Source organism: Eublepharis macularius, chromosome 19 (genome assembly GCF_028583425.1).
Source record: "Eublepharis macularius isolate TG4126 chromosome 19, MPM_Emac_v1.0, whole genome shotgun sequence".
Lineage (NCBI taxonomy): Eukaryota > Metazoa > Chordata > Lepidosauria > Squamata > Eublepharidae > Eublepharis > Eublepharis macularius.
Window position 1 is genome coordinate 24,697,236 of NC_072808.1, and position 24,075 is coordinate 24,721,310.

Genomic DNA, 24,075 nt, shown 5'->3' on the forward strand with positions numbered 1-24,075 from the left:
TACAAAACATGGCCACCCCTTTGGTTGCCACTCTCGCCACCTGGGCGCCTGCGACTCAGAAGGTCCGTGGCAGCACTCTCCATCTCGTCAATGGTCATGTGGCAAGCATCGGCAATCTCCCGCTTGGCAAAGGCCACAAACTTTGGGTCCCGGGCGTAGAGGCCCAAGCCCTCAGAGATGAGCACCTGGGAGGAAAAGAGGGGATAGCTAGTCAGAACTCCCGAGTTGGCGCATCAAGAAAGCTGCTAGTTTCAGACATCATGACAAAGATCAGATAAAGAAAGCTTAGTGGCCCAGTGTCTGAATTCACACAAACCATGGCAAACCAGAAACAGAAACCAGAGGCATTTGCGGCGGCAACAGAGCTTCTGCATGGAGGTGTCCCCTTGCTATCCCCTGGAACCTGCCACCCCCCCAGCCTTACCTCTGCCATTTAAAAAAAGTAGCAGGAATATCACTATCCTGTATCAAGAACAAAAGCTGCCAAAAGGTTAGGGAGGGGGTCGTGAGCAGATATGGTGCTATAAGTGACCCCAGATGTGGATAGGAGGTGTGGACATCTGCGCCTTCCTGTCCACACTTAACCCAAAGCAGGTTTGGTGAGATCCAACGGTGGAGTCCAGGAAAACCAGGAAGGGGGACAAGCGCATGGCTGCGTTGTGTAGGAGCCCCTCCCAAAGCACTGCAGCTTAGGATGGGGAGAGGGGGACATGGAGGAAAAGCACCCTAACCCATAGTTGCTTCCAGAATTTTGTCTCAGGTGGGTAGCCTTGTTGGTTCAATCCAGACCAGTAGCATCTTAAAGACCAAGAAGATGTCCAGGGTATAAGCTTTTGAGGGTCAAAGCTCTATCTAAGAAAGGGAGCTTTGAATTTCAAAAGCATATGCCCTGGAAACCTTGTTGGTCTTGACCAGCTTCCAAGAAACAAGATCCTCTCTCTTGTGCTCCACTCACCGCCTCCACCAGGCTATCTGCACTCCCACGCTTGTCGCTGTAGCCGTGCTTGAGTGGACCGGGCACACGGAGATGGCCATATGTGCGGTAGGGCAGCTCCTGGTCCTCCATGTACCAGTGAGCTCGCGACATGGGTGGGAGGCTGCTGCTGTTCTTCTCCCAGTCATGGCCTGGCAGGCCGTCCTCCTCCACCAGTATCAGGGGGGCATACAGCAAGCGGCTCCGTTTGGGTGGCGTTGCCCATGACTGCGAGGAAGCTGTCGAGGAGCGGCTGCTGGTGTGCCAGGAATCATGGCTGCTGTAACCCTGGCATGGAGGAGAGAGAAGTAGGTGAAGAGCAGCCCAACGGGATGTCCTCAACAGCAGAGAGACATGCAATATTGTAGACTTTTCTACCACATAGAAGAGCCTGACCCAGTAGGGCTAGGTGACAAGACAACAGCATAAAACCATGCAACGTAGGACCTGGTAAGCCCAAGCAGAGGCTTTTAGGCTTGATGGCCTGGCATAGTATAAGGCAGCTTCCCGTGTTCACTTGTGGTGTTTGGGGTAGCCACACAACAGTGCAGTGGCGTCACAGCTGGGCATCAGCCATGCAGTTCTGTTTGTTCTTTGAGCTGCAAAGGCAGGTGGCTGCCTGATTCAGCCAGTGAAGCAGGCGAGGGTTGTGACGAGCGATGGCACAAAGACAGCACAGAACGTCCATTTCACAATGAGGCAGCGGTGAGGAAACAGACACTGGACTCTGCAGACTCAGCGGGAAAGAGCAGCTCAAAAACGTCCACTTGGGTGCTCTGGCCTCGGCTGGCCTGCCAAGATTCGCAGAGGTTTCCAGGGTCAGGGCACACAAAAGTTTGGGGTTCTGACTGTGCTTTCGGTGGCTGACTTCAGCCCTAGGATATGTGAAACAGTAACAGAACAGAGTGCCTCTGAGCATGAGCAGTGTGCATTTCCCACAACAATGGGGAGCCACAACTAGGCCTCTGCATATCTGGGGCACAGGAGCATGCTTTTCAGTCAGGCAGCAACAATTCCTTTTTTAGAATTTAAAAAAGTCCTGTGGGTTTCTTTCTCTCCCCGCAACCCCCCCCCCCCTCTCACACACACACACACTCACAACCTGCTCAGAATTTACCTGTGTTCGTGCTCGGCAGGGGGGTGCATTCTGGTGATAGGTGCCTGGGATAGGGATATCATCACAGCTGCCTTGACGCTGCAGGCACTGGATGTTGAAGGTTGGTTTGCGGCCTGTCGCCAGAGGGGAGATGGAAAAGAAGCAAGAGAGAAGCCATAAGAGACCACGGACACGGGCGGGCAGCAACACCCTGTTTGGCTGATCCCACCAGCCACCAATCTAAGTTTATCATCCCAGCCACCCGCCTTCTCATCCAGTATTTTGTAAATGTTCTGAACTGGATCCTGCCTCTAAATTTATTCTTTTTCCGCTCCAGCCCACCACCAACCATCTGTTCCACAGGTGAGGATATAGCAATAACTGTACACAATTGCGCATTAACGCAGTCTGAAGTAGACTTAGTACATACCGCAGCTTCTGCTTGGAGGAAAAGAAGTGTGAGAGTGGGGGAGGGGTGTGAGGGGAGGAAAAAGATCCTACAGAGACCCCCCACCCCCGCCCAGCCTTGCTTTATACTGTCACCTCCTACCCGACTGAGAGAGATTCAGGCTTGCATTGCTGGTGACCCTCCAATGGACCCCATCCCACCATTTACCTAAACAGCTCCTCAGTTACTTAATAAATCTCTTTGTTCCTCTAGGGTGGCGGTAGAATTTCAACTGTTTGAATGCCTGTCCTTGGAGAAATGCCTGGGAGAACTCTGGGCTGGTCTTCCCCTTGAAATGCTCATTGTGGTGGCAGGGGGCTGTTCAGACCCCCCCACTCTACCATGAAAGTTACATACCTTTGCTGTTCTCTCTCTCTTAGATTCCATCTATTTATGTATTTAAAACACACATCAGCCACCTTTCTACCTCACGGCACGTAAAGCATCTTACAACAGCCATAAAAATACATTAGCACCCTCAATAAATAGCAAACCAATCAACTGCTGTCTTGAATAAAACTATCTTCAGCTAACTCTCAAAGCCTGAAAGTGAAGGGGGGCTAGGCATACTTCCCTGGAAGGTTATTCCATATTCGTGGGGCTGCCTCCCCAAAGGCCTTCTCTCCTGTACCCACCAGACAAGCTTCTTTGGTTGAGGGGGGAGTCAGGAGGGCCTCTCCCTGTGGCCTTAACTCCAGGGCGGGAACATATGGGAGAAGATGGTCCCTTCAGATAACATGGGGTGGCTGCCTCCACCGGCAAAAATGCTGTGAAAGGGAAGCCTGAAGCCCTTTCTGTCCTCCTGCCATGCTTGTGCGCCTCTGCAAGCAGCCAGTGCTTCAGCAGGCGAGTCGCCTCCTGGAACATGCGACTGTGAGTCGGGTCGGAGGAACCCCCACTTGACTCAGGTCACCTGCATTGTACGCTACTTCACAGGGTCACTGCGAGGATAACGTGTCGGGTGGGGGTGCGGGAACATAGGCCACCCTGACCTTGGAGGAAGGGTAGGATAAGAGTAACTTATTATATAGTCTACATGCAAGGAGTGTTTGGAGAGAGGAGGTGCTGCTGCAAGCGTCTCAGCCACCTACAGCATGAAGTGGGACACTCCAGGAAACCTGTACCCTTTGAACCTGCTACTTGTACATAGGTGGGGCAGGGCAGGGTCCCTAAAGTGGTGTCCGTGGGCACCATTGTGCCTGCTGACACCTTATCTGATGCCCGTCAAGAGCTTTTAGAAAGTGGGTGGGGCCAGGTGGGGCTTTTGCCAAGCATGGCTTCTGATTTGCCACTGGAGATTTGATTGGCTGTGCAGATTTTTAAAAATGTTGCACTGGCAGGAACTGCTTCCGCAGCACAAGGACCTTCACTGTGTGACTGAGTGTAAGCTGTAGCAGCCATTTTGTGGCTGGCTGCCCCTCCTGCAGCAGCCATTTGGTGGCAGCCGTTTTGTCGCTGCGCCCACCATACTGTAGGATTCCAAATGTGCCTGCAGGCTCAGAAAGGTTGGGGACCCCTGTGACAGAGCCTGTCAGTCCTTCCCACTTTGCCTAGCCAGTCTGAATCCCCGCTGTTCCAACCTGTGGGTGTGGCAGGCAAGAGGCGCCTGCGCTTGGTTTGCCTGCTGTCTGGCAGTCCATTGGTGAGCTCGTTGCTGACGTGCCGGGAGGGGAGGGGCAATGATCCGCCGTAGCCATTGTCCCAGCGATGGCAGCGGGGCTGAGAGTTTTTCAGGCTGGGCTGTCTGCATGGGAGAGAGTGAACGATACGCCACTTGGAAAGGGCTGAGACAATAAAAATGGATAAAACCTGAAAACGCAGATTGTCAAAAGCAGGAATAACTTTGGAACGATAAGTCTGTTTAGCTGCTCCCCCCTCCAAAGCCTCCAGAAAAATACTGTCTTAACAGATTTCTAGAAAGCTATCAATGAGCGTGCCATTCCAGTGTTCAAGAGCAAGGCATTCCAGAGTTCAGGGACAGCATCAGAAAAGGCCCTTATCCACGTGCCCACCTCCTGCTCCATTGGAAGATCAACTCTGTGGGCAGGCTGATGCTGGAGCAGGTGCCCTCGAAAGTACTCCAGGGTTTAGGGATGTGCTGTTTTCCCATGCCGTCACCTAGAGCCAGGGCTTTTTTTCAGCTGGAACACGGTGGAACAGAGTTCCGGAACCTCTTGAAAATGGTCACATGGCTGGTGGCCCCTCCCCCTGATCTCCAGACAGAGGGGAGTTGAGATTGCCCTCCGCACTGCAGCTGCAGTGCGAAGGGCAATCTCAACTCCCCCCCCCCGTCTGGAGATCAGGGGGTGGGGCCACCAGCCATGTGACCATTTTCTCCAAAGGCAACCCACTGAGTTCCACCACCTCTTTCCCCAGAAAAAAAGCCCTGCCTAGAGCCCACATAGTCTTATTTGGAACAGTGGAACAGGGGCTACTTTTCTTTGCTCAAATCCCAAATCGCTCCAGTCAACTCATGCAGATAAAGAAAAGGATGAAATTCTTTCTCGCTGCAAATGTTGCCTGGCTCCCCAGGGAGGATGAAAGGTTACTCCTCTACTAGGAACAGTGTAGAACCAGGCCATAGGGGAGCAGCTGCTCTTTCTAATGTGGCAACTTGCGTATTGAACCTGTGCTCAGTGCTGGACGGGTGCTGTGTCTCAGCACTGAATTCTTACCTGTCATGGGAGGCCAAGCTCTCAGAGTCTTCCTCTCGACTGTAATAGCCTTGCTCAGCTGAAGTGTCTTCTCCATAATCCTCCACAGGTGTGGCTTCTTCTTTCGCCGTTGGGTTGCAGCTACCATTGGAACTATGTCTGGACAGAGATGCGGGGCTGTAAGGAACCCTGGAATCCTGGCTTCCACCCTCACCGTCTAACTGCACCCCTTTCAACCCCACATCAGCTGTCCTTCCCTTCCCATATCCAGCACCTGCTCATCCTGCGGCGGGCGGGGAGATTAGGCAGTTCAGCAGGTTCCTCGTTGTCCCTGATGTTTTCTTCATGATGGGTTGGCCCATTGGTCATATGTGAATGGCTGTCACTTGAGGGGTCACCAGAGCCCATGAGGCCGTTTGCCAACGTCTTGTTCTCCTGGTCTGGTGATGTTGCAGTAGCTGAGGCATTGGTGCTGTGGTCAGGAGGAGTGCTGCCACACAACGCTTCAGAGCTCTGTAGGAAGAGAGGAATCAGATACGTCTTTCATGCCAGAAGCGGACTAGCTTTCCAGGGAAGTTCCTAAAGGAACTCTCCAGGCTGCTGGCCTGGAGAGCCACTGATGGCCGGGAGGAAGCTGAGTCTTCCCCCGCGGTCATCAAAGCGCTAGCCAGGGGTTCCAAAGGGACTGATGGCTCAGCTTCTTCACGGGCATCTGCCCCCGCTGCAAACTGATAATCCTGCTCTGCGGGCCAAGCTAGATGTGCAGGTCTTTAAGTAATTGGCTCTGGGTTCCCCGGACTGAACTTGAGTTCCCTGGACTCAACCCAGGCTCCCCACAGCCACACAGCAGCTGCAGGGAATGGCTTTTAAAAAATAAAGGAGATCCCAAACAGGCTCAGAATGCTGCTGCAGAGGAAGGGTTTCTGCCCCCCCCCTCAGTAGAAACAGCACTGAGGGGGCAGAGCGATTTCCCTCTTTTTGCTGCTCTGCACAGAATACTCCACATGGAGCAGCAAAAAGAGGGAAATCTCTCCGCCTCCTAATGCTGTTTTTGGCATGGTAAAACAGCTGGGAGGGAGGCAGGAGCTCTTACTTCCCCCGTGGGGGCATTCCAAGCCCGTTCGGCCTCTCCTTTATTTTTAAAAAGCCATTCCCTGCAGCTGCTGTGTGGTGGGGAGCCAGGAGGCAGCTCTTTGAAAACCTGCACATCTAGTTTGGCCCTGAAACCCGTTGCTGCCTCAGGGCCACTTCATGCATTGCTCTAAATCAGAGGGTGGACTTTAGTCTTCCTTGCCTCAAGCATTCTTGATCACACACACTCTTTTTTCAAACAAATTTCACATTTTCCCCTCCAGTTTTACTTCCCTTCTTGGGCGTCAGGTCTCAGCTTCTCCTCTCTCCCTCATTTCTTGGGGTCACTCCCAGTACGGCCCAATCCTAACATAGCCCTTATTAACGCTTTCAGCATAAAACTGAGCTGGTTTTCTACTCTAATTTAAACTGCAAAACATATGGAATTTTTATACTGAAGCCAAGGGACAGAGTGCCATGACTTAGGGTCCATAAAGGACCACGGGCAATGGTGACAGGTTTATGAGAAATTCAGGCTGTGTGTGACTCCAGCTGTCTTCAGTCTCTATGATTAGTCCCTCTTCCAGTGCCCCATGGAAACCAGTTCCCTGCAACCACCTCTCCTTCTGCCTGCCCTGATTCTGTATAGGATCACAGAAGCTCAGCCAATGACACTCAAAGATCTTTCTGTGTTATGGCTCCTCAGCCAACAGGGTAGTTAAAGCTAATACCTCCCAGTGGCTTCAACACCTCCACATCCATATACAATGAAGATTTTTCTTTTGCAGAGGAGATCTCTGTATAAGAAATTGTGTATCTTCTGTAACGTGGTGTGCACATATTCTTCCTGCATTGGGCCAGTGTACTTTGGATCTTACAGTAAAGATATGCTTTCTTACAGGGGGATTTATGTCCTCATGGGAGTCAACACTTGACCTAAAGCAGGGCCTTCTTTCCCCTCGCTATCAGAGCTTAACTTGACATGGGGCTTAAACCTTTGGTCTGCAGTGCCAAGGTTTGACTGGGAGGAATGTGAACATGCACAAAGTGCCATTCATTCAGCGCCAAGTAGCCACACTAAGCTACTCTGCAATAAGGCCCAGGAACGAGACCAAAGAGCTCAGATTGCATTCCAGACTCCCCTTTTAGAGGCTGGCCACACATTTTGTACAGCACTAAGATTTTACAGGGGTTGGGGGAACCCTTGAGCAAGGAGTTCTCTGTAGGATGAGAGAATTCTCTCATACTGCCGCTGTGCAAATAAGGGAGCCAATTTTGGGCAGTGGGGCTTTTACTAGTCTTGCCACACACAGCCTGACCTCTACAACTTCTGGAGACAGACAGCCTTGAGAGGCTAGAAGTATATGAAGCCATTCTCATTCCCTCCCCCCATTATCTCACAACCGTCCAATCTCTTCTTGTCAGTGGCACAGAACAACATATTGGACACACATCTGCTCCCCAAGTAGCTCACTAGCAGCATCCTCCATTCTGAGCACGGAACAGCAGGGATGGAGAAGTAGAGAGGGAACTGGCAAGCAAAGCATTTCTGATTTGCATTTAGCACCGTGTTGTCTGAGGGGCAAGTTTAAGGAACAAAAATCAGGGTTTGCCTAGCTTGAAAATAATACATTGCCTTCCAATTTCTATGTAAAACTGTGATTTTTTAAAAAATAAATGTGGTTAGTTAGATGCATTTTGCAGCTCCACCACTGTAACTTAAAACAGAATATTGTTCTGACATTTTACATACATATTTGGCATCGGTTTGAGCCCATGACAGCAACAAGTTGAATCCAATTGAAGAGAAAAACTGCATTGATGGGAAAGTTTGGTTCACCTTCCTTTGACCTCCTATACCAACTGCCACCCTTTGCTTGAACACACTGGCAGGTTCACAATGGTCTTTTCTGCATACTCACTTTACGCTGGTTTTTCTAGGTATTCGATTTGGGCTTCTTGTAATTCCGCACTTGAGGCAGTTGATCCTAAGCTTCCCCCCCACTATAAAAATGCCCCGTTTCTGCTGCAGGTTGGAAAAGGCATGCCAATACATTGCTTCATATTCTGTGTTGTGTCTTGTGTGTTCACCCTAACCTCAGCAGGCAGGATTTGAACCCAGGTCTCCCAGATTTAAGTCCAATACTCTAACCACTACACTACGGTTGATTTTTGCCCTAAAAGTGACCCCCCCTCCCCTGCAGCAGCTTTCATCCCTGCAGGGTGCCTGACTCAGCACAAACGTTGGCCCTGAGAACTAAGACCACAGAGCTCACCTTGTAGGTCACCGTCTCATCCTCACACATTGCCTCATCTGTTTCCTCCTCTTCTTCCTCTTCCAGGTCACAGGACATCGCCCGGCGGATTTCGGGCCCCAAGTCTTGCAAACTTTTCAATCCAGCCTGCTTGGCAGAAAGAGGCCAGAGCAACATCATCAGCCAACCTGGTGGTATTCCCACTGCTTTCCCCGATCATCAGATCAGCTAGGAGGCCCGTGCTGAGGTACGGGGACGCACCTGCAGAGCAGAAGAGTTGCTTGGAGGCCCGTCTGGCCCCAGCAGCCCCCTCTCCTTCCGCTTACGGAATTTCCGGAAATAGTCCTGGATCAGGAATGTGGCATAGAACTTCCCCACGGTGACCTCCTCCTCTGCCAAGGGAGATCAAAATGGGGAATTCAGAGGAATCGTGCTTATTTCGTCAGTAGTACCATACAGCCTTGTGGAACAAGCATGCTCGTTTTTAAAATGCTAAGAGTGAGGTGGCACCAGAAAGACCAGGTTGGTCACTGTGGTCACCTTGAAGGTGACTTAGAGCAGGACCACAAGTGACAAAAGGCACAGATTGGACACTTGTCAGCTTCCCTCAAGTTTTGATGGGGAATGTAGACACATCCTGGTCTCGCAGCTTCGCTCTCTGACTGCTGCCCAACGGACTTTTCAACGGTCACTTGTCCAACATTCCGCCAAGCTGCCTACATTTCCCACCAAACCTTGAGGGAAGCCGACAAGTGTCCAATCTGTGCCTTTTGTCACTTGTGGTTCTGCTCTTAGTCATCTTGGCCCTTTTGTGGCAACAGCCTGATGTGGCTGTTCTCGTCGTGGTTAAGAACTTCTCAGTCCTTGCAAAGTTTACCTTCCGCCTCACACCAAGTTCATTGCCCTTGCTTCGTTTTAGGATTTCTTACCAACACAGCCTGCCACACCTTCTGTCTGGTGGCATCTTAAAGACTAACAAAACTGAATCCCAGCCTAGGCTTTTGTGACCCCACTTCTTCAGATGGACTGAGTGGACCCTCACTAGGCAGGCACTGCCTATGGGAGGTTTGGGGAAACAAACAAACATCAAAGTCAAGAGACCGTGAATTGCTGGAAGTAGAGAGTGAAATGTAATTACATAAAATATTGACAAAATGGGGTTGAGAAGAGGCGTCTGGACTGAACCAGTTCAGTCTGGGAATGGAATGGAGCTCAGCTGCTAGAATATAGATGCACTGACCTTCCGGTGGGGGTATCACCTCATTCAGTAGCTTGGGTTTGGTCCGCTTCCAGATCTTTTTGATGACAGAGCGGAGCTCCTTATTTGCCACCTCAAGTTCTCCTACGAGAAAAGAGTAGAAAGGCAAAGAAAGACGACAGATTGAGACCTCATGAAGATCACCTTCCAGTTACCTGCGTTGGGGCGCTGCTGCAGGACCCAGCTGAGAGGGGTCCTCAAAACAAAGAGTAGTGGAATGGGAAGGGGGGGCGGGGCGAGTCAAAGTGGAGTAAGATGAAGGAGGTTTTCACAAAGGGAAACAGCCCAGATTCTCTGAATTCCCAGCATTCGTTTTTTTTAAAAAAGTAAGTCTCTAGCCCTTCCATTATGGAGATACACCCTTTCCCTTATATTGCCTCATGGGAAGGGGGCTTACTTTTTTAAAATGAAAGCTGGGAATTCAGAGAATCTGGGCTGTTTCCACACGGCTTACCTGCAGCTGGGCCATGCCGCAACGTCGCGGATCGTGCCGGGGAAAACGCGAAATATCGCGTTTTCTCACACGGGTTTTGTGCAACGTCGTGTTTTCCCCGGCACGATCCGCAACGTTGCGGCATGGCCCAGCTGCAGGTAAGCCGTGTGGAAACAGCCCTGGTGCAGATCATTAATGGAATGTGAATCAGATTATTTGTGTGTGTGTGTGTGTGTGTGTTAATAATAATAACATTCAATTTATACACCGCTCTTCAGGATGACTTAACTCACTCAGAGCAGTTTACAAAGTATGTTATTGTTATCCCCACAACAAAACACCCTGAGAAGTGGGTGGGGCTGAGAGAGCTCTGAGAGAGCTGTGACTGACCCAAGGTCACCCAGCTGGTTTCAAGTGGAGGAGTGAGGAATCAAACCTGGTTCTCAAGATTAGAGTCCTGCACTCTTAAACCATTACACCAAACTGGTTCTCTGTTACTCTGATATTTCTGTTCCTATGAGTGTTTCCACTCTGCATCTGACCCCTGGCTGGACCTCAAAGCTTTCGCTCATTGTGGGTACCCAAGAGGTCAGTAGGTGTGGATGTCAGCACTTCCTCCTGAGGAATTACATGTCCCATATTTTTGTTTTCTCTTGGGTGACAAAGTTTGCTGGTTAACTACGGACTTCAGCAGCCTCCCTCTGTTCATGCTCTCTCTTTAAGTCCTTTGGAGAAGGGGTCTTTCTCCTGGGCATGCAAGGAAGGGCAGGGATGCTCACTAGAAGTGGGAGGGGTGGTTGTAGTTGGGTTTGTGAAAACCGAGGGAGTGGTGCCTTCAGCCCTGTCTTGCAGCTCACCTTCTGTCTTGATTTTGAGGGACGTCCGCACCAGAGCAAAGAGGGTAGCGTTGAAGGTGACGGTTCCATCTGAGTTCAGGGGCATGTTCATCGCCACCAGTCTCTGCAGAGACAAAGAACTGAATCCAAGAGCCCCGGCCCACTCCCAGCCGAACCCCGCCCCACTATTACTCACCCTGCCTCCTTGCCACCAAACCCTATTCTCCTAGCAAGAGAGAATCTAGGACTCACAATCATATAGATTAAGGATTACCTTGCAGGCTACACGGTGGGGACAGAGTTTTCCAAAGCCCAAGGGTGGTTGTATCCGGCGTAGTAGGGCCACCACATCAAGGTGCTTGATGCGACCCCTGAACGAACAAAATGAGGACATTTCAAGTGGAGGGATGGGGGCTGTGGCACAGGTGGTAAGCTGCTTCCCCTGCTGGGACTGCAAGCAGACTTGGTTCTGGAGCATATAATAGTCACACATTTTGGCTCTGTTTAATAGCCATTGTGTATGGCCAGTATTAACCCCTCCCCTTTCTTTCTTGAAGTCCTGCTGAAGTTCAGCAGGAAGCAGAGCCAGTTCACTGCTAGGGTTGTGGGAGGCAGACTACTGGGACTGTAATGACCAATCTAGAATGGGCATTTTTTTCATTAGGATATCCAAACCCAGTAGAAGCAGCTTTGTCAAGCCAAAGGACAAACAGGCTCTGCTGTGGTAGGCGTTACGACTATAAAAGGTTAAAGTCTGTGGGTTTGGATTCAAAAGTGGACCAGAACTCTCTTGCAGGTGGGTTGGGAGGCTAAGAGGGTGTAGGAGGACCAGGGTGAACTAGGAAAGCAGTTCAGGGAGACTCAATGGCAAACTTTGGTTTGCTTCTGCATAAGGTGCAAAATGGCCATGAAATATAGCCTGTTGCTCATATATTTAATATATAATGCTATATATTTTTAAATACTGTATCTGAAACATCTGTTAACAAATGAGGAAATCCCTGCATTTTATGATGGGGGGGATAACAGTAAATGACTCTGTTGATAACAACAGAGTTCAATAGATTAACCACAAGAGAAGTCAAAGCTTTCTCTCTACTACCCTTGGTGGAAAGTACCAAGACTGCATAAGGTCCCAGATATAACTGCTGGCCCCAATAAGCCTTTGTGTTTGTTCTGTTAAATATAATCCTTGTACAACAGCTAGCCCTTGAAGCACTTTCAAAATTATAAATGTGACAATGATTTAAGAATAGAAGAAAAGCCCTTCTGGAGTAGACCAACAGTCCAAATAGTCCAGCATCATTACTAGATCCTCTGGCAGTGAGTTCCACAAATTAACAAAGGTGTTTTGATTTTCTTCTTCCTTTCATTCTTTCTTGCTCTGGCACTTATTAGCAGGGAGCAGGATCACAGGGAAAGAGCATGGTCTCTTACTTGGCAGCTGGGTCATATTCTGACCAGATCCGCTTGAACTCATCGAGATGGTGGGGACCCAGAATGGACCAGTCTCGAGTCAGATAGTCAAAATTGTCCATGATGACAGCCACAAAGAGGTTAATGATCTAGAAGAGGTTTGTGTGTATGAGAGAGCGAGAGAGAGCAGGTTAGTGGCCTGTGGCTGCTCCCAAACAATCCACGCCAGGCAGGTGGGCAAGTGGGGAGAGCAAAGCACTGGTGCAAGGCTGAAAAGCTGGGGGTGCTCTACAGCTAAGCATGGACCAGAAGTGCTGTTTTCTTTTTACAATTGTTTACTTAATGACTTTTCAAGAGGGCAAGAAAAAGAGTGAGGCGAAGAAGCAAGGAAGAAAAGATAGGAAAGTAACAGATGTCTTAACACAATTCACAGCATCTTGCCTCAGTCCTGGAACAACAACTGAGACAGCCTCTGAGCATTTGTAAAACATGTTCATGTCTGAACAGCAAGTAACCACCATCAGTTTTCACATGTCTAAGATTTGCACTTCAGAAAGTGGCTGTAAGCCCCTGTGCTACTCAGCTTGGGAATGCCCAGTGTCAGTCACAGCCGGCCACCAGGATAGGGTCTAGCACTGGTACCAGTCAGAGCTATAACCTTTCAAATGTTGAAAGGATTTTTAAATATTGCCTGCTTCTGCTGTTGCAGCAACCCTCTACTTACAGCCTCTCCTTATGTTTACCTAGTAAGACTCACCAAGTTCTATGGGGCTGACTCTCAGGTAAGCTTGCATAGGGCAGCTGTCCTACCAAAGAGCAGGGAGCCAGCGGTGAAATTTTAACATTTATCCTGAGCAAGGATCAATCTTTTTTACAGGCCCTGCCACAGGATTTCCCTTCTGTCCCTGCGGTGGCTCCCTACTCTCCTCCCCATCTAGCTGTCCTTACTGGCTTCCTTAAGCCCAGCTGTTGTGCTGTAAAAAAAAGAACAATTTCCCAAACGGCTTCAATAAGACACGGGAAAAATTCTCTCTGGCGTGGTATTATTAATATAACATGAATAAAATCATTTAAAAAAAAAACCAAGGGGCAGAGTCAAAGATGGGACAGGGCAAGGCTTACTAAAAAATCTAGATTTTTTTTTCTATTTACATTCCAGGCTATAAAGAAAACTTCCTAGTGGTAGAGTAGAGCCTGAAGATCCAATCACCAAAGAAAAGAAACAGACTAACTAAAAATAAACTGGAATCTAATGCCATCTTCAAAGACTTAGGGCCCATTTTGGCAGATGCGCGTCATATATCTTAATTGTCTGCATGTCTCTCGGGTACAATGACTAGAACTAGCCACAGCATGAAAACAGGCACTTTTACATCCAAATAAACACTGATGCTCCTGCATTGGACAGGAACGCTGGCTTTGCAGAGCAGAGCAGACTGGAGCCCAGAGTCACTCCATTGGCTGCCCATCAGTTACCAGGCTCAATTCTAGGTCATGACTATCACATTCAAAGTCCTTCACAGCCTTGGGCCCTTATATCTGAGCAACCATCTCTCTCCCTATGTCCCACCATGGCAGATTAGCTCATCTGAACTGAGCCTTCTGCAGATACCTCCCTGTAGTTGGGCAAAGTCAATATATGCCCACACACGTGTTTTCTCTGTGGTAGCCGCCAACTTGTGGAATGGCAGACCTGAGGTGGTCAGGAAAGCTCCCACTCTCTGGGCTTTCTGAAAACTACAGAAGACTGAATTACTCTGGAGGGCTTTCTACCCAGGTTACAGGGCTGTGTCATAAGAAATAGCTCAGCGAGATGACATGGTAGAGATGGGGGACAACACACTACACTATTGGGTACTTTCCGCTGATTTAGATACGCTCCTACTAGGGAGTTTCCATGTTGCTAAACATGCCATATTAACTAGTTACACTTTGCATCAGAAAGATTTCACGTTTGTCCTCGGCTTTGTTCTGGTTTCATTCCATTCCCCATTGTATCTGCTAACTGAAGCTCCTAAATGTGGTTCATTATCATATTTTGCTCAGCGGATGTCCTAGCTGATGATTATATTGTATTTCACTTGGGTCTCAGTGAGAAAGGTGTAGTAGTAGTAGTAGTAGTAGTAGTAGTAACAACAACAACAACAACAACAACAACAACAACAACAACAATATGCATCGCAGGCTCTCACCAGGAAGGCACAGAGCATGAAAAAGCTGATGAAATAAACAATGGCAAAGTTGCTGCCGCAGGTGAGCTCCTCTCCTGGCTCGTAGTCGGACTCTGGATCACAACGTTTGCCAGGCAAGCTGGCCAGCATGATCTCCTGCCAGGCTTCCCCTGTGGCACACCTGGAGAGTTGGGAGAATGAGGTAGAGGCATTCTAAGGAGACTGGGCAGACACGCCCTTGCCCAAGTGGGCGTCCTGTGACTTGAGTGAATCTCCTAAATAAATAACAAAATGATAAATGAATCCTTTACTTAAGAAAGGATGACTGCTTGAGCAATGCTTATAAATGCGGTGATAATAATTTTGAGACAAGCAGAAAACAAATAAGCCAAAACAAAGATTCTTTAGCTTCTCCCTCTTCGCCTTTTTGTCAGTTCTCTCTCTTTCCCAGACATCACAGATGATTCGCTCGCTTTCATTTCTCATTCACTCTGAAGCTGAACTGCATGAGAAGCCAGGAAAATAGCTCCTGAATAATGAGGGGCTTCCACTTTAATTTTAAATATATGGAGGCAGTGAGAAGGAAGGAGGGAATGGGGTGTTCGGGAACACTGAAGTGATTCGGATCCACAGGCAGTGACCTCAGGGCATTCAGTATAGGACAAAGTCCGTGAATTTCAGGTCGGCAGATTCTGGGAACGTGTATCTTTTTCCCCCCCATGATCCATTATATTTTCCTGGGGACTGTCTGTAAGATGGTTGACACAACTGATGCAATTCTCTGCCCGTGAGAATTAAAGTAGAAAGAGGAGCATAAAGAGGAGGAAAGGTACCTGAACAACAACAGCACAGCTTGCGGAAAGGTCTGGAAGTTATTGTTGCGGTTGATCGGTGTGTTATCCTGCATTGCCACTTTCCCAAAGGTCTGAAAAGGCAAAGAAACTATTCTGCAGCTGAGGCCACAAAGCAACAAATGGATTCTACACGGGAAATGTTTCTGAAGCAAACTGGAGTACAAATGACTCCGCCTTCTTCAGCCTGTCTCCTGGAGGGAAAAAGCACCCAATGCTGCTGCGAGGTCTATGGCAGGATGCTGCTTCCGTCAGGCAGAAGGATCAGCCACAGTAAAGAGAACTGATGTTTCTCTCTGTTTAATTTGCATAGCAGAGAAACAAATGTGGTACACAGACTAGAATTTCATGTACGGGGTGGAAAACTCTTCAGCAGCACAGACCTTCTGACCTGCACAAGCCAGTCTGTTGAATGCCCTGATTTTTAAAGTACCCTGTTTACCCAATCACAGCGCACAAACCCAGCTACACCAACAGTGAAAAATGTATAACGTACTCAGAAACGTGCATGCTTTGGTTTGCTTCGTGAAAGGGTTTGGGGTGGGACAGTGCCTCTGCTCACCTGCATGCCGATGACTGCGTAGATGAAGAAGATCATGGCAATGAGAAGCGCAACATATGGCAATGCCTGGAGGCGGATGAGACACAGAGTGAGTGTGAAGAACTGGGCCTGTTCACCCTATAGGCTGGGCTCAGCCCACATTTCCCAGCATGCCCCACCAAAAGTTGCACCCAGGCAACCACGCTACGGAATGCGGTTCTCCTTCTTATAGGAGGAGGGAGCAATGAATGCAGGGAGCGGTAGTCTCACATCCACAGGGACGGCAAAGGTCACTCCCCTCTTGGGAAAGCTTCTGACCTGGAAGGATTTGATGAAGGTCCAGAGCAGAGTGCGGATGCCCTCCCCTTTGCTGAGCAACTTGACCAGGCGCATGACGCGGAAGAGGCGGAAGAAGGTAATGGAGATGCGAGAGCTGTCTTCTGAGCTCTGCGGACAAGGAACTCAGATCAGCACGTTTGTGCCCGAAACCTCTACAAACAGGCATATGCGCACGCATTAGATCCACGCATGCGCAGCAGAACCACCCTGCTGGATCAGACCAAGGCCCATCTTGCCAGCCCGCTGGTCTTTGCCCCAAGTGACAGGCACTGGGGTGGAGGCACAGGGCCTCTGTGCACAGAGGAACTGGGCCTTCTCGTAAGGCAAGTGACACATTTTGCCCCCAGTGCAACGCTCTGTAGAGAGGAACAACCAGTCCACGGGCATGACTAATTCTTCCAGGTGCATGGCTGCCTGTTTTGCCCGATACAGGCATTTTATTGGTCCTGAACTAGGAGGAAAAGTGCTAAGCAGTTGCTAGGCAACCATGCTGCTCTCCTTTCTTCTGCATCCATATGCAGCCAAACACAAGCTGGGGCTGAGGGAGTGAAGCACATGGCAGGGGATTGCGGCAGAAATGGCAGCAAGGTGGACTCAGCAGCAAGGAAGAGGAAAGGGAAGCCCAGATTCTGACCCATGGCAATGATGCTTGTCAAACCAAGGTGGCACAATATTCAGGCCCAACCTTTAAGACAGCGAGACACGTTCCATGTCTGCACCCTCCACAATTCAAGCACACAAAACCCATGTAATCAATTCAATTGATTACACGCACACAATTCACAATTCAAGCACACAAAACCCATGTAATCATGCCACATTTTCATGCCCGACACAAACATGTATGCTCAGACACATTGGTAGAGAGTTAAGACTCCTGCTCACAGTTGCCGAGGGATGCCACATGGGACTGGACTATGTGAAACACCCTATTTTGGCCAAAGAAGGAACACCAAGGTGACCAGCCCCTTCAGCCAAGGAGACCTGAGAGGAACAGCTGACACTTAAACAGCTGTTAAAGTTTCTCCTTCAAGATCTGGGTGGTCCTTGGCAAAATGCTCCCGAGGCTTCGCTGTACAGATGGGGAGGGCAGGCAAGTGAACAGCAAGGCCCACCTGGTCCCCACTGCTTCTTGCTCACTTGCCTAGGCAGGTGAGCATCTGCTGCTGCCGCTGGCCTGGCCCTTTCCCGCTGATAGTTGCTGCGGCTACTGGCAGGCATTGCTGCCGACTCAGGCAAGTGGCCTGCAGCAGTCACTGCTGCTTGCCTTTTGACAACCTGGCAGAGGAGGCGAGGAAGACGTCAGGTATATCAATGGAGGAAGTAGGGCTGGGTTAGCCCAATCCTTTCAGAGAGGCAATTTGTCAAGGGACCCCAGAGAAAGAGAAGCTAGGCCGTAATTCTTGCTTCTGCTGCATAGCAGCAGATCCTCCCAAAGCCCTGGGGCCTCGCAGCTGCCCAGCAATGCTGGCCCCTGACTCCAGCCCCGGCCTCAGTAACTGGCTTGCTGCTCCCTGGAGGAAGTAGGGGCAGAAGGGCGGCAGGGAGGATGAATGAGTGGGAGAAAAAAGAAGAGGAAAGAGGAATGCAGTGGGAGACAGTGGGGGGCATGGGATTTTCCCTCCCACACTGGCTCCTCTCTCATTCCACACTTACTACCTACCTCCACCCCATAGCACAAGACTGTTCAGCTAACCCCAGCCCCATTTCTAGAGGCATCACCGCCCACACATAGGAGTCGGCCCATCCATGGCATCCACTCAGCATCCTCTTGGCCAGCCTCCCACTGCCCACACCCAAACATCTCTGGGATTAGACAGATGGGCAATACCTCTCCAACATGTCCTCCATTCTAATGCAACAGGACGAAGGGAGCAGCATCCATGAGTGAAGATGGGCAAGATGAAGCCACACGCCGTAACATCCAGTGGGAAGTGGCGGAATGGCAGAGAGCAGGGGTGAGAGACAGGGAGATAACAGAATGGAGAGGCACCGACAGATAAACAGAGACAAAGAGACAAGGCAGCTGTGAAGGTGGACGGGAAAACAAAAGACCTTTTACACAAAGCACGTCAGTTTTATCTCATGCGCGTGCAAAATTTGGAGCAGACAATGGAAGTTGGCACATTTACATTTCTTTCTTTCAAAGTGTGTTTCTAGTCTTCATGACAGTGGAGGCATATTTGCGTTACGATACCCTGTTCACATAACACAGTGAACACATTTATATCCTGCACGTATATTTACACATCTGTCTGTAAGCAAGAGTCCGTACGAGTTCAGAAAAAAATGTGGAATTGAAATCACACATTCAGAGGTGCACGCATGGAATATAAGTAGAGATGCAAAATTTCCAGCCATTTTGAAGCTTGGAGAATTCCCCCTGCCCCCATTTATTTCTGACGAAAAAATGGAAAATTGGGGGGAAATTGAAATCTATGAAATACTACATTTCCTATTAAACTTCTACATCTTTGACTGATTTAACAACATAAAATGCATCATGATTCATGTGTAACTTAGCATATAAAATTATACTATTTGGCACATTTATTGAATTTAAAATATAAGTATCATTTTCTATAAGAAAAATTACAAAGATACTGAATGCTTGAGAAAGACTTGCAAATTGCTGGACCCTATGCTATCATAACACATACATGTTTAATTTTTGGCATCTGAGAGGTAGGAAAAAATAAAAGTTGAAGGCAGAAAACAAATTCTAAAGTTAACAAAAAGAAGTATACTATGTGGACAGAAAATCTCTTATGCAGTTACAATAGGTAAGACTGCCTGGATTATTAACCTAAACTTAATAACATCGAAAACACTGAACACTTTGATATTGTATTAGCATTAAATTCTATAATTATAGCATATTAATCGTTGACAAAATTATTTACATTTAAACCAAAAAAAGTTCTGGTTACATACGTCTACAGTGTAAGTGCCCTCTAAAATTTTCCAACGTTTTCACTGGAAAAATGGAGAAAGTGCTCAGACTTTTTCATGCTGTACATTTGGAATTAGTGAAATACTTTGTAAGGCAAGGTATTTTTTTTACTCAAAAAAGATAAAATATAGGCGGCCTTTTCAATACTCCTCTAAATTTTCCAATTTTTCCAATAGAAAAACTGAAAAAGTCCTCAAATTCTTTCCTGTTGAACATTCTGAGTGTTAAAAACCTTGCCTTAAGAAGCATTTTACTATTCTAAAAGAGAAAATATTTCATAGGAGCAGGGCTTTTTTTCAGCGGGAAAGTGGTGGAACGGAGTTCCGGCACCTCTTGAAAATGGTCACATGGCCGGTGGCCCTGCCCCCTGATCTCCAGACAGAGGAGAGATTAGATTGCCTTCTGCGCCGCAATCTGAACTCCCCTCTGTCTGGAGATCAGGGGGCGGGGCCACCAGCCATGTGACCATTTTCTCCAAGGGCAACCCACTGAGTTCCACCACCTCTTTCCCAGAAAAAAAGCCCTGCACAGGAGTATTTTCTTTTCAGTATTCACACAAACTTTCCATTTTTTCCCATCAGAAAAACTGGGGGAAGGAGTCCTCAGAAAAAAAACTGTTTCTGAATTTTTCTGCTTCCCTCAAGTTTCACATCTCTAAATGTAACATGAGAATTACTCAATGCACATATGAAGAAAAATCAAGTGTACACCGTACATGTCTCTAAGCATTCAGGACATTCATTGCATTTTGAACCATTTTGAAAGCTTTGCTGCGGAAATGTCCCAACGCCATACAGGTAACTACAGGTAGAAAAGAACACTGACATAGTTTTAAGGCTATATGTACATTTCCCAAGGCTGGGAGACCCTGGAAGATCACTCACGTTGACTTCAGTGACAGCGATGTCCACGACACTCCCCACCACAATCAGAGCATCAAAAGTGTTCCATGCATCACAGAAGTAGTGCTGTAAAAGACCAAAAGAAACTGTCCCGCTGCAATCAGTTCTGCCTGGGATTCATGGTACGGGATTCCCCTAATGTGAATAGTGCCCATACGATAGTGCGTCACACTGGGCACCTTTTTCTAATCCATAATGCCCTAAAATTGTTTAGGTCCATCATGCCTGCTGTTCTCTTGTATCCCATGACAATCTGTTAGATCCACTAAAGATGCCTCGCCTCCTGAGAATCAGAATCAGCCCACAAGGGCACAAAGAGAGGTGCTGTGGGTGGCTGCCCCACACCTGCTGAGGAGCTCCCACCACTACAGTAGACCTGTTATTGCCTAAGCCCAAGGACTTGTAAGAATTGCTGGAAAGCCAACCTGTTTTCTGGCCTTTGGAATCCAGGGTCAAAGAGGGAAAGGGTCAGGATATTTTAAACAAAATGTTGTTTTGTTTTCCATGGTGCATCTTTGTGAGGGGTAGGATTGTAAATACTCCTTCTATCCACCTATGAGTCCTCCTTGGACCATATTAGTTGAAAATATGGCAGGAGAAAGAAAGCAGCTGGTGCAAAGAGGCAGGTCTGCCCCTGCAAACGCCAAATGTTCCTGAACCAGATTTGGGCTGAGAAATGTGAGGGCTCCCAACAGGGCTCAGCTCAGAGGGTGGCAGCATCAGTCATTTTTCAGGGTCCCCCCCAGCAGTGAACAGCCTCCTGCTTCCACTCTCACTCACATTGAGCTCCCAAGTAATCCAGAGGCAGCAAAAGGGAATTCTTGGAGTTAGGGTCATGATTAAAGGGGGAGGCTGAGGGACCCTGGCCTGAGTGCCCACAAAATTCTCCCTGACACTAGTTACAGGAACGTGTGACTGAAAATTTAAGCAACAGCTGCAATTAATTACACAATTTTCAAGTTGACAATGAGGAAATTGAAATTGTTCAAGATTTTCTATTCCTTGGCTCCATCATCAACCAACAGGGAGACTGCAATGAAGAAATCAGAAGAAGATTGAGACTTCGAAGAGCAGCTGTGAGGGAGCTAGATAAGATCCTTAAAGATAAAGATGTCTCTCTGGGAACCAAGATCAAGATAATCCAAACTATGGCATTCCCCATTAGTGTATATGAATTTTAAAGTTGGATAGTGAAGAAAGCTGACAGGAAGAAATTTGATTCATTTGAAATGTGGTGCTGGAGGAGAGTTTTGCGGATACCGTGGACAGCCAAAATGACCAATAAGTGGGTACTAGATCAAATCAAGCATGGATTCTCCCTAGAAGATAAAATGACAAAACTGAGGCTATCGTGCTTTGGTTACATCATGAGAAGACAAGATTCTTTGGAAAAGTCAATAATGCTAGGAAAAGAGGAAGACCTAAAATGAGATGGCTGGACTCAATAAAAGAAGCCACGTCCTCCAGTTTGTAGGATCTGAGCAAGTCCGTTAATGATAGGGTGTCTTGGAGGTCTTTCCTTCCTAGGGCCGCCATAGGTCGGAGGCAACTTGATGGCACACAGCTACAATAAGCATCAAATGCCCAGTGTCTGAGGGGGCTATGCCACAGGCAAACTGGCACAAGGCTGGGATTCCTGGCAGTTCACCTGGAATCTCATGGTCGTTTGGGGGAAGCTGGGAAGGGAATCTCTTAAGCTAACACCCCCCCCACACACACACACACACAACCCCTTAAACAAAACTCCCCACTCCCAGACCTTAGGCTTGAAGGCAATGATCTTCAGCACCATCTCAACAGTGAAGAGGCCTGTGAAGACCATGTTGAGCAGGTCCATGACGTAGTTAAAGGGTGTGGACTGTTCGTAGTGCTGGAAAAAGGAGAGGAGGAAACGGGACATGTAAGAATATGGAGGAGCATCTCAGAGATCTTCATCTCTCAACCTAGCTTCTGCTGTGATTTTGCTTGCCACCTTAACAAGAGAGCTAACCTCAGATTCCCCAGGTCCTTCCAATCTCCTCTCCCCCATTCTGTAGTGATGCAAACATGGGGCAACCCTCCCACTGGTCCTTATCTTTAGTTTTGTGCATGATTTATGTGAATGGGGCTGGCCTACTGGGAACGGAGATATGGTCTCCAACAAAAGAACATTAATATTCCTTAATGCTGTGAATGTTTCTTCAGTGGAGGTGAATAGCTACGAGGTAGCTCCTAGTTGAACAGAGGGGCAGATGTGTGTGTGGAGAAACTGCAGTTTTTAGTTCTGATAGCCAACCTATTAAAGGTCTGCAGGGGCCCGACTTGGCTCACGGGGGAGGAGTGCCTGCCTTACCCTCCTGTGCCATTTTCTTGAACTGAAATGGCCTTGCGATTATTTGGTATTTGGGAGTTTGGGGGACCATTTTGGCTTGGGAAAACAGCATGGGCTCATTACAAAAGTAATGTGTACTTTGGCCTAAAGGCAGCTCCAGCAAGGGTTTTCATCCAGATGGACAGCGGCACACCCCACCCCACATTTAAACATCTGTCAATTTCACCTCCCCTTCCAGGAGTCAAAGAGGAAATGAACCCTCTGAGGAGTGATCTTTGCCAGCTGTAGGGATGTGAAACTGACAGAGCCTTCCAGTCTGTCTTTTAAAACTTGGCTTCCCGGATAACATTGCATCTCCCAACACTTGAGCGTCTCGTGTAATTTGTCTCATGTACAGAGACTCTAAGTGGGTCACTCCAGAAGAACGGTGTAGAAGCACAGTTACTATATAAGCGCAATTACTCTGAGTATGAAATGTGTACCTCAAAGGGCTTTCTCTTTTGAGGGGGAACAAAGGGAAACCGCCTTTAATGCAGCTCAAAGGAGAAACCACAAGAGGCCTGTGGTTAGTGCGTCCATGCGGATGCTCTGCCTGGGGAGGGGGTGGAGCTAAGCCTTGTGTTTCCTTCCCCTCTTTCCAGCCCTCTAAAGGGCTATTTTGCTTTCCCAACTCAGGTGGGAGGAGGCATACAATGTTGTGAGTGGGAGGGGGCATACTGATGATGCAGGATCTTTCTCTGGGGATCTGCTGGAGGATCTGCTGCCCTGTAGGAGTGCTACTCTGCTTCTATCTGTGTATTTATAAATAAAGCAAATATTACAGTAGCACCATAAGACTTTAGTGCTCTTTCTTCCTAAGGAGACCCACCCAGATAGTGCTGCCCCCGGACTGTAGAGAAGGTGAGAGGATAGTGTACAATGGTATAAATGCAGCCAATCTACAAGGGCTCAATTATTTTTTATTCCCTTCATTTATAGCCCACCTTTCTCATTGAGGCTCAAGATGGATTATAATATATAAATATAAAACAGAATTCAATCAGACAGCAAGGCCATCCAATAAACGATGCGGGAAGATTAGGATTTCACACTGGAAAATGATGCCCTCCCCAAGTGTTTCAGATATAACATGCCTCAATGCAGAAAGTGGATTACAAAAGTAGAATGCAGTAAAGGAAGGTGATACACACAACAACACTGCAATAGATTACAATCCCGTTCCCTTAGAAAATCAACCTTGCATTCTACTGCTCTTCTAATCTCCTGATAAAAATACTCCCCCTGAACACCTCTGTTTTACACATTTTGCAAAATAGGAGAGGCAGGAGGGCCCTCCTGTTGAACAAGGTGAGGGCTCTGCCACAGAGAGCGCACGTGGATCTTGTCATCATCATCACCTGCTTTCCTGCTCTGCTGTCCCACCTGTTGTTTCACCGTCTCCTGCAAACGCATATATACTTTCTGTTGCTTTCTCTCTCTTCCCAAGTACTGTCTCTTGGGACTTCAGACTGTAATGTGTAAATCTGCCTGTCCCCTGTGCATGCTTGCTGTTTAGGCCTGGGTCATA

General features: G+C 48.2%; 1 protein-coding gene across 1 annotated transcript in view; it reads right to left on the reverse strand.

Moving 5' to 3' along the window:
• Positions 1 to 24,075, reverse strand: part of CACNA1F (calcium voltage-gated channel subunit alpha1 F) — a 78,752-nt gene that overhangs the window by 124 nt on the left and 54,553 nt on the right. Inside the window, exons 30-48 of the mRNA XM_055003278.1 lie at positions 21,957 to 22,067; positions 20,180 to 20,263; positions 18,174 to 18,194; positions 16,322 to 16,450; positions 16,025 to 16,090; positions 15,445 to 15,536; positions 14,633 to 14,792; positions 12,462 to 12,589; positions 11,299 to 11,395; positions 11,046 to 11,148; positions 9,738 to 9,839; positions 8,759 to 8,889; positions 8,519 to 8,644; positions 5,446 to 5,684; positions 5,193 to 5,330; positions 4,098 to 4,261; positions 2,091 to 2,203; positions 956 to 1,201; positions 56 to 185 (exon numbers count right to left, since the gene is read on the reverse strand). Coding sequence (XP_054859253.1) covers positions 56 to 185; positions 956 to 1,201; positions 2,091 to 2,203; positions 4,098 to 4,261; positions 5,193 to 5,330; positions 5,446 to 5,684; positions 8,519 to 8,644; positions 8,759 to 8,889; positions 9,738 to 9,839; positions 11,046 to 11,148; positions 11,299 to 11,395; positions 12,462 to 12,589; positions 14,633 to 14,792; positions 15,445 to 15,536; positions 16,025 to 16,090; positions 16,322 to 16,450; positions 18,174 to 18,194; positions 20,180 to 20,263; positions 21,957 to 22,067 — 2,380 coding nt within the window. The remainder of the gene's footprint in view (positions 1 to 55; positions 186 to 955; positions 1,202 to 2,090; positions 2,204 to 4,097; positions 4,262 to 5,192; positions 5,331 to 5,445; positions 5,685 to 8,518; positions 8,645 to 8,758; positions 8,890 to 9,737; positions 9,840 to 11,045; positions 11,149 to 11,298; positions 11,396 to 12,461; positions 12,590 to 14,632; positions 14,793 to 15,444; positions 15,537 to 16,024; positions 16,091 to 16,321; positions 16,451 to 18,173; positions 18,195 to 20,179; positions 20,264 to 21,956; positions 22,068 to 24,075) is intronic.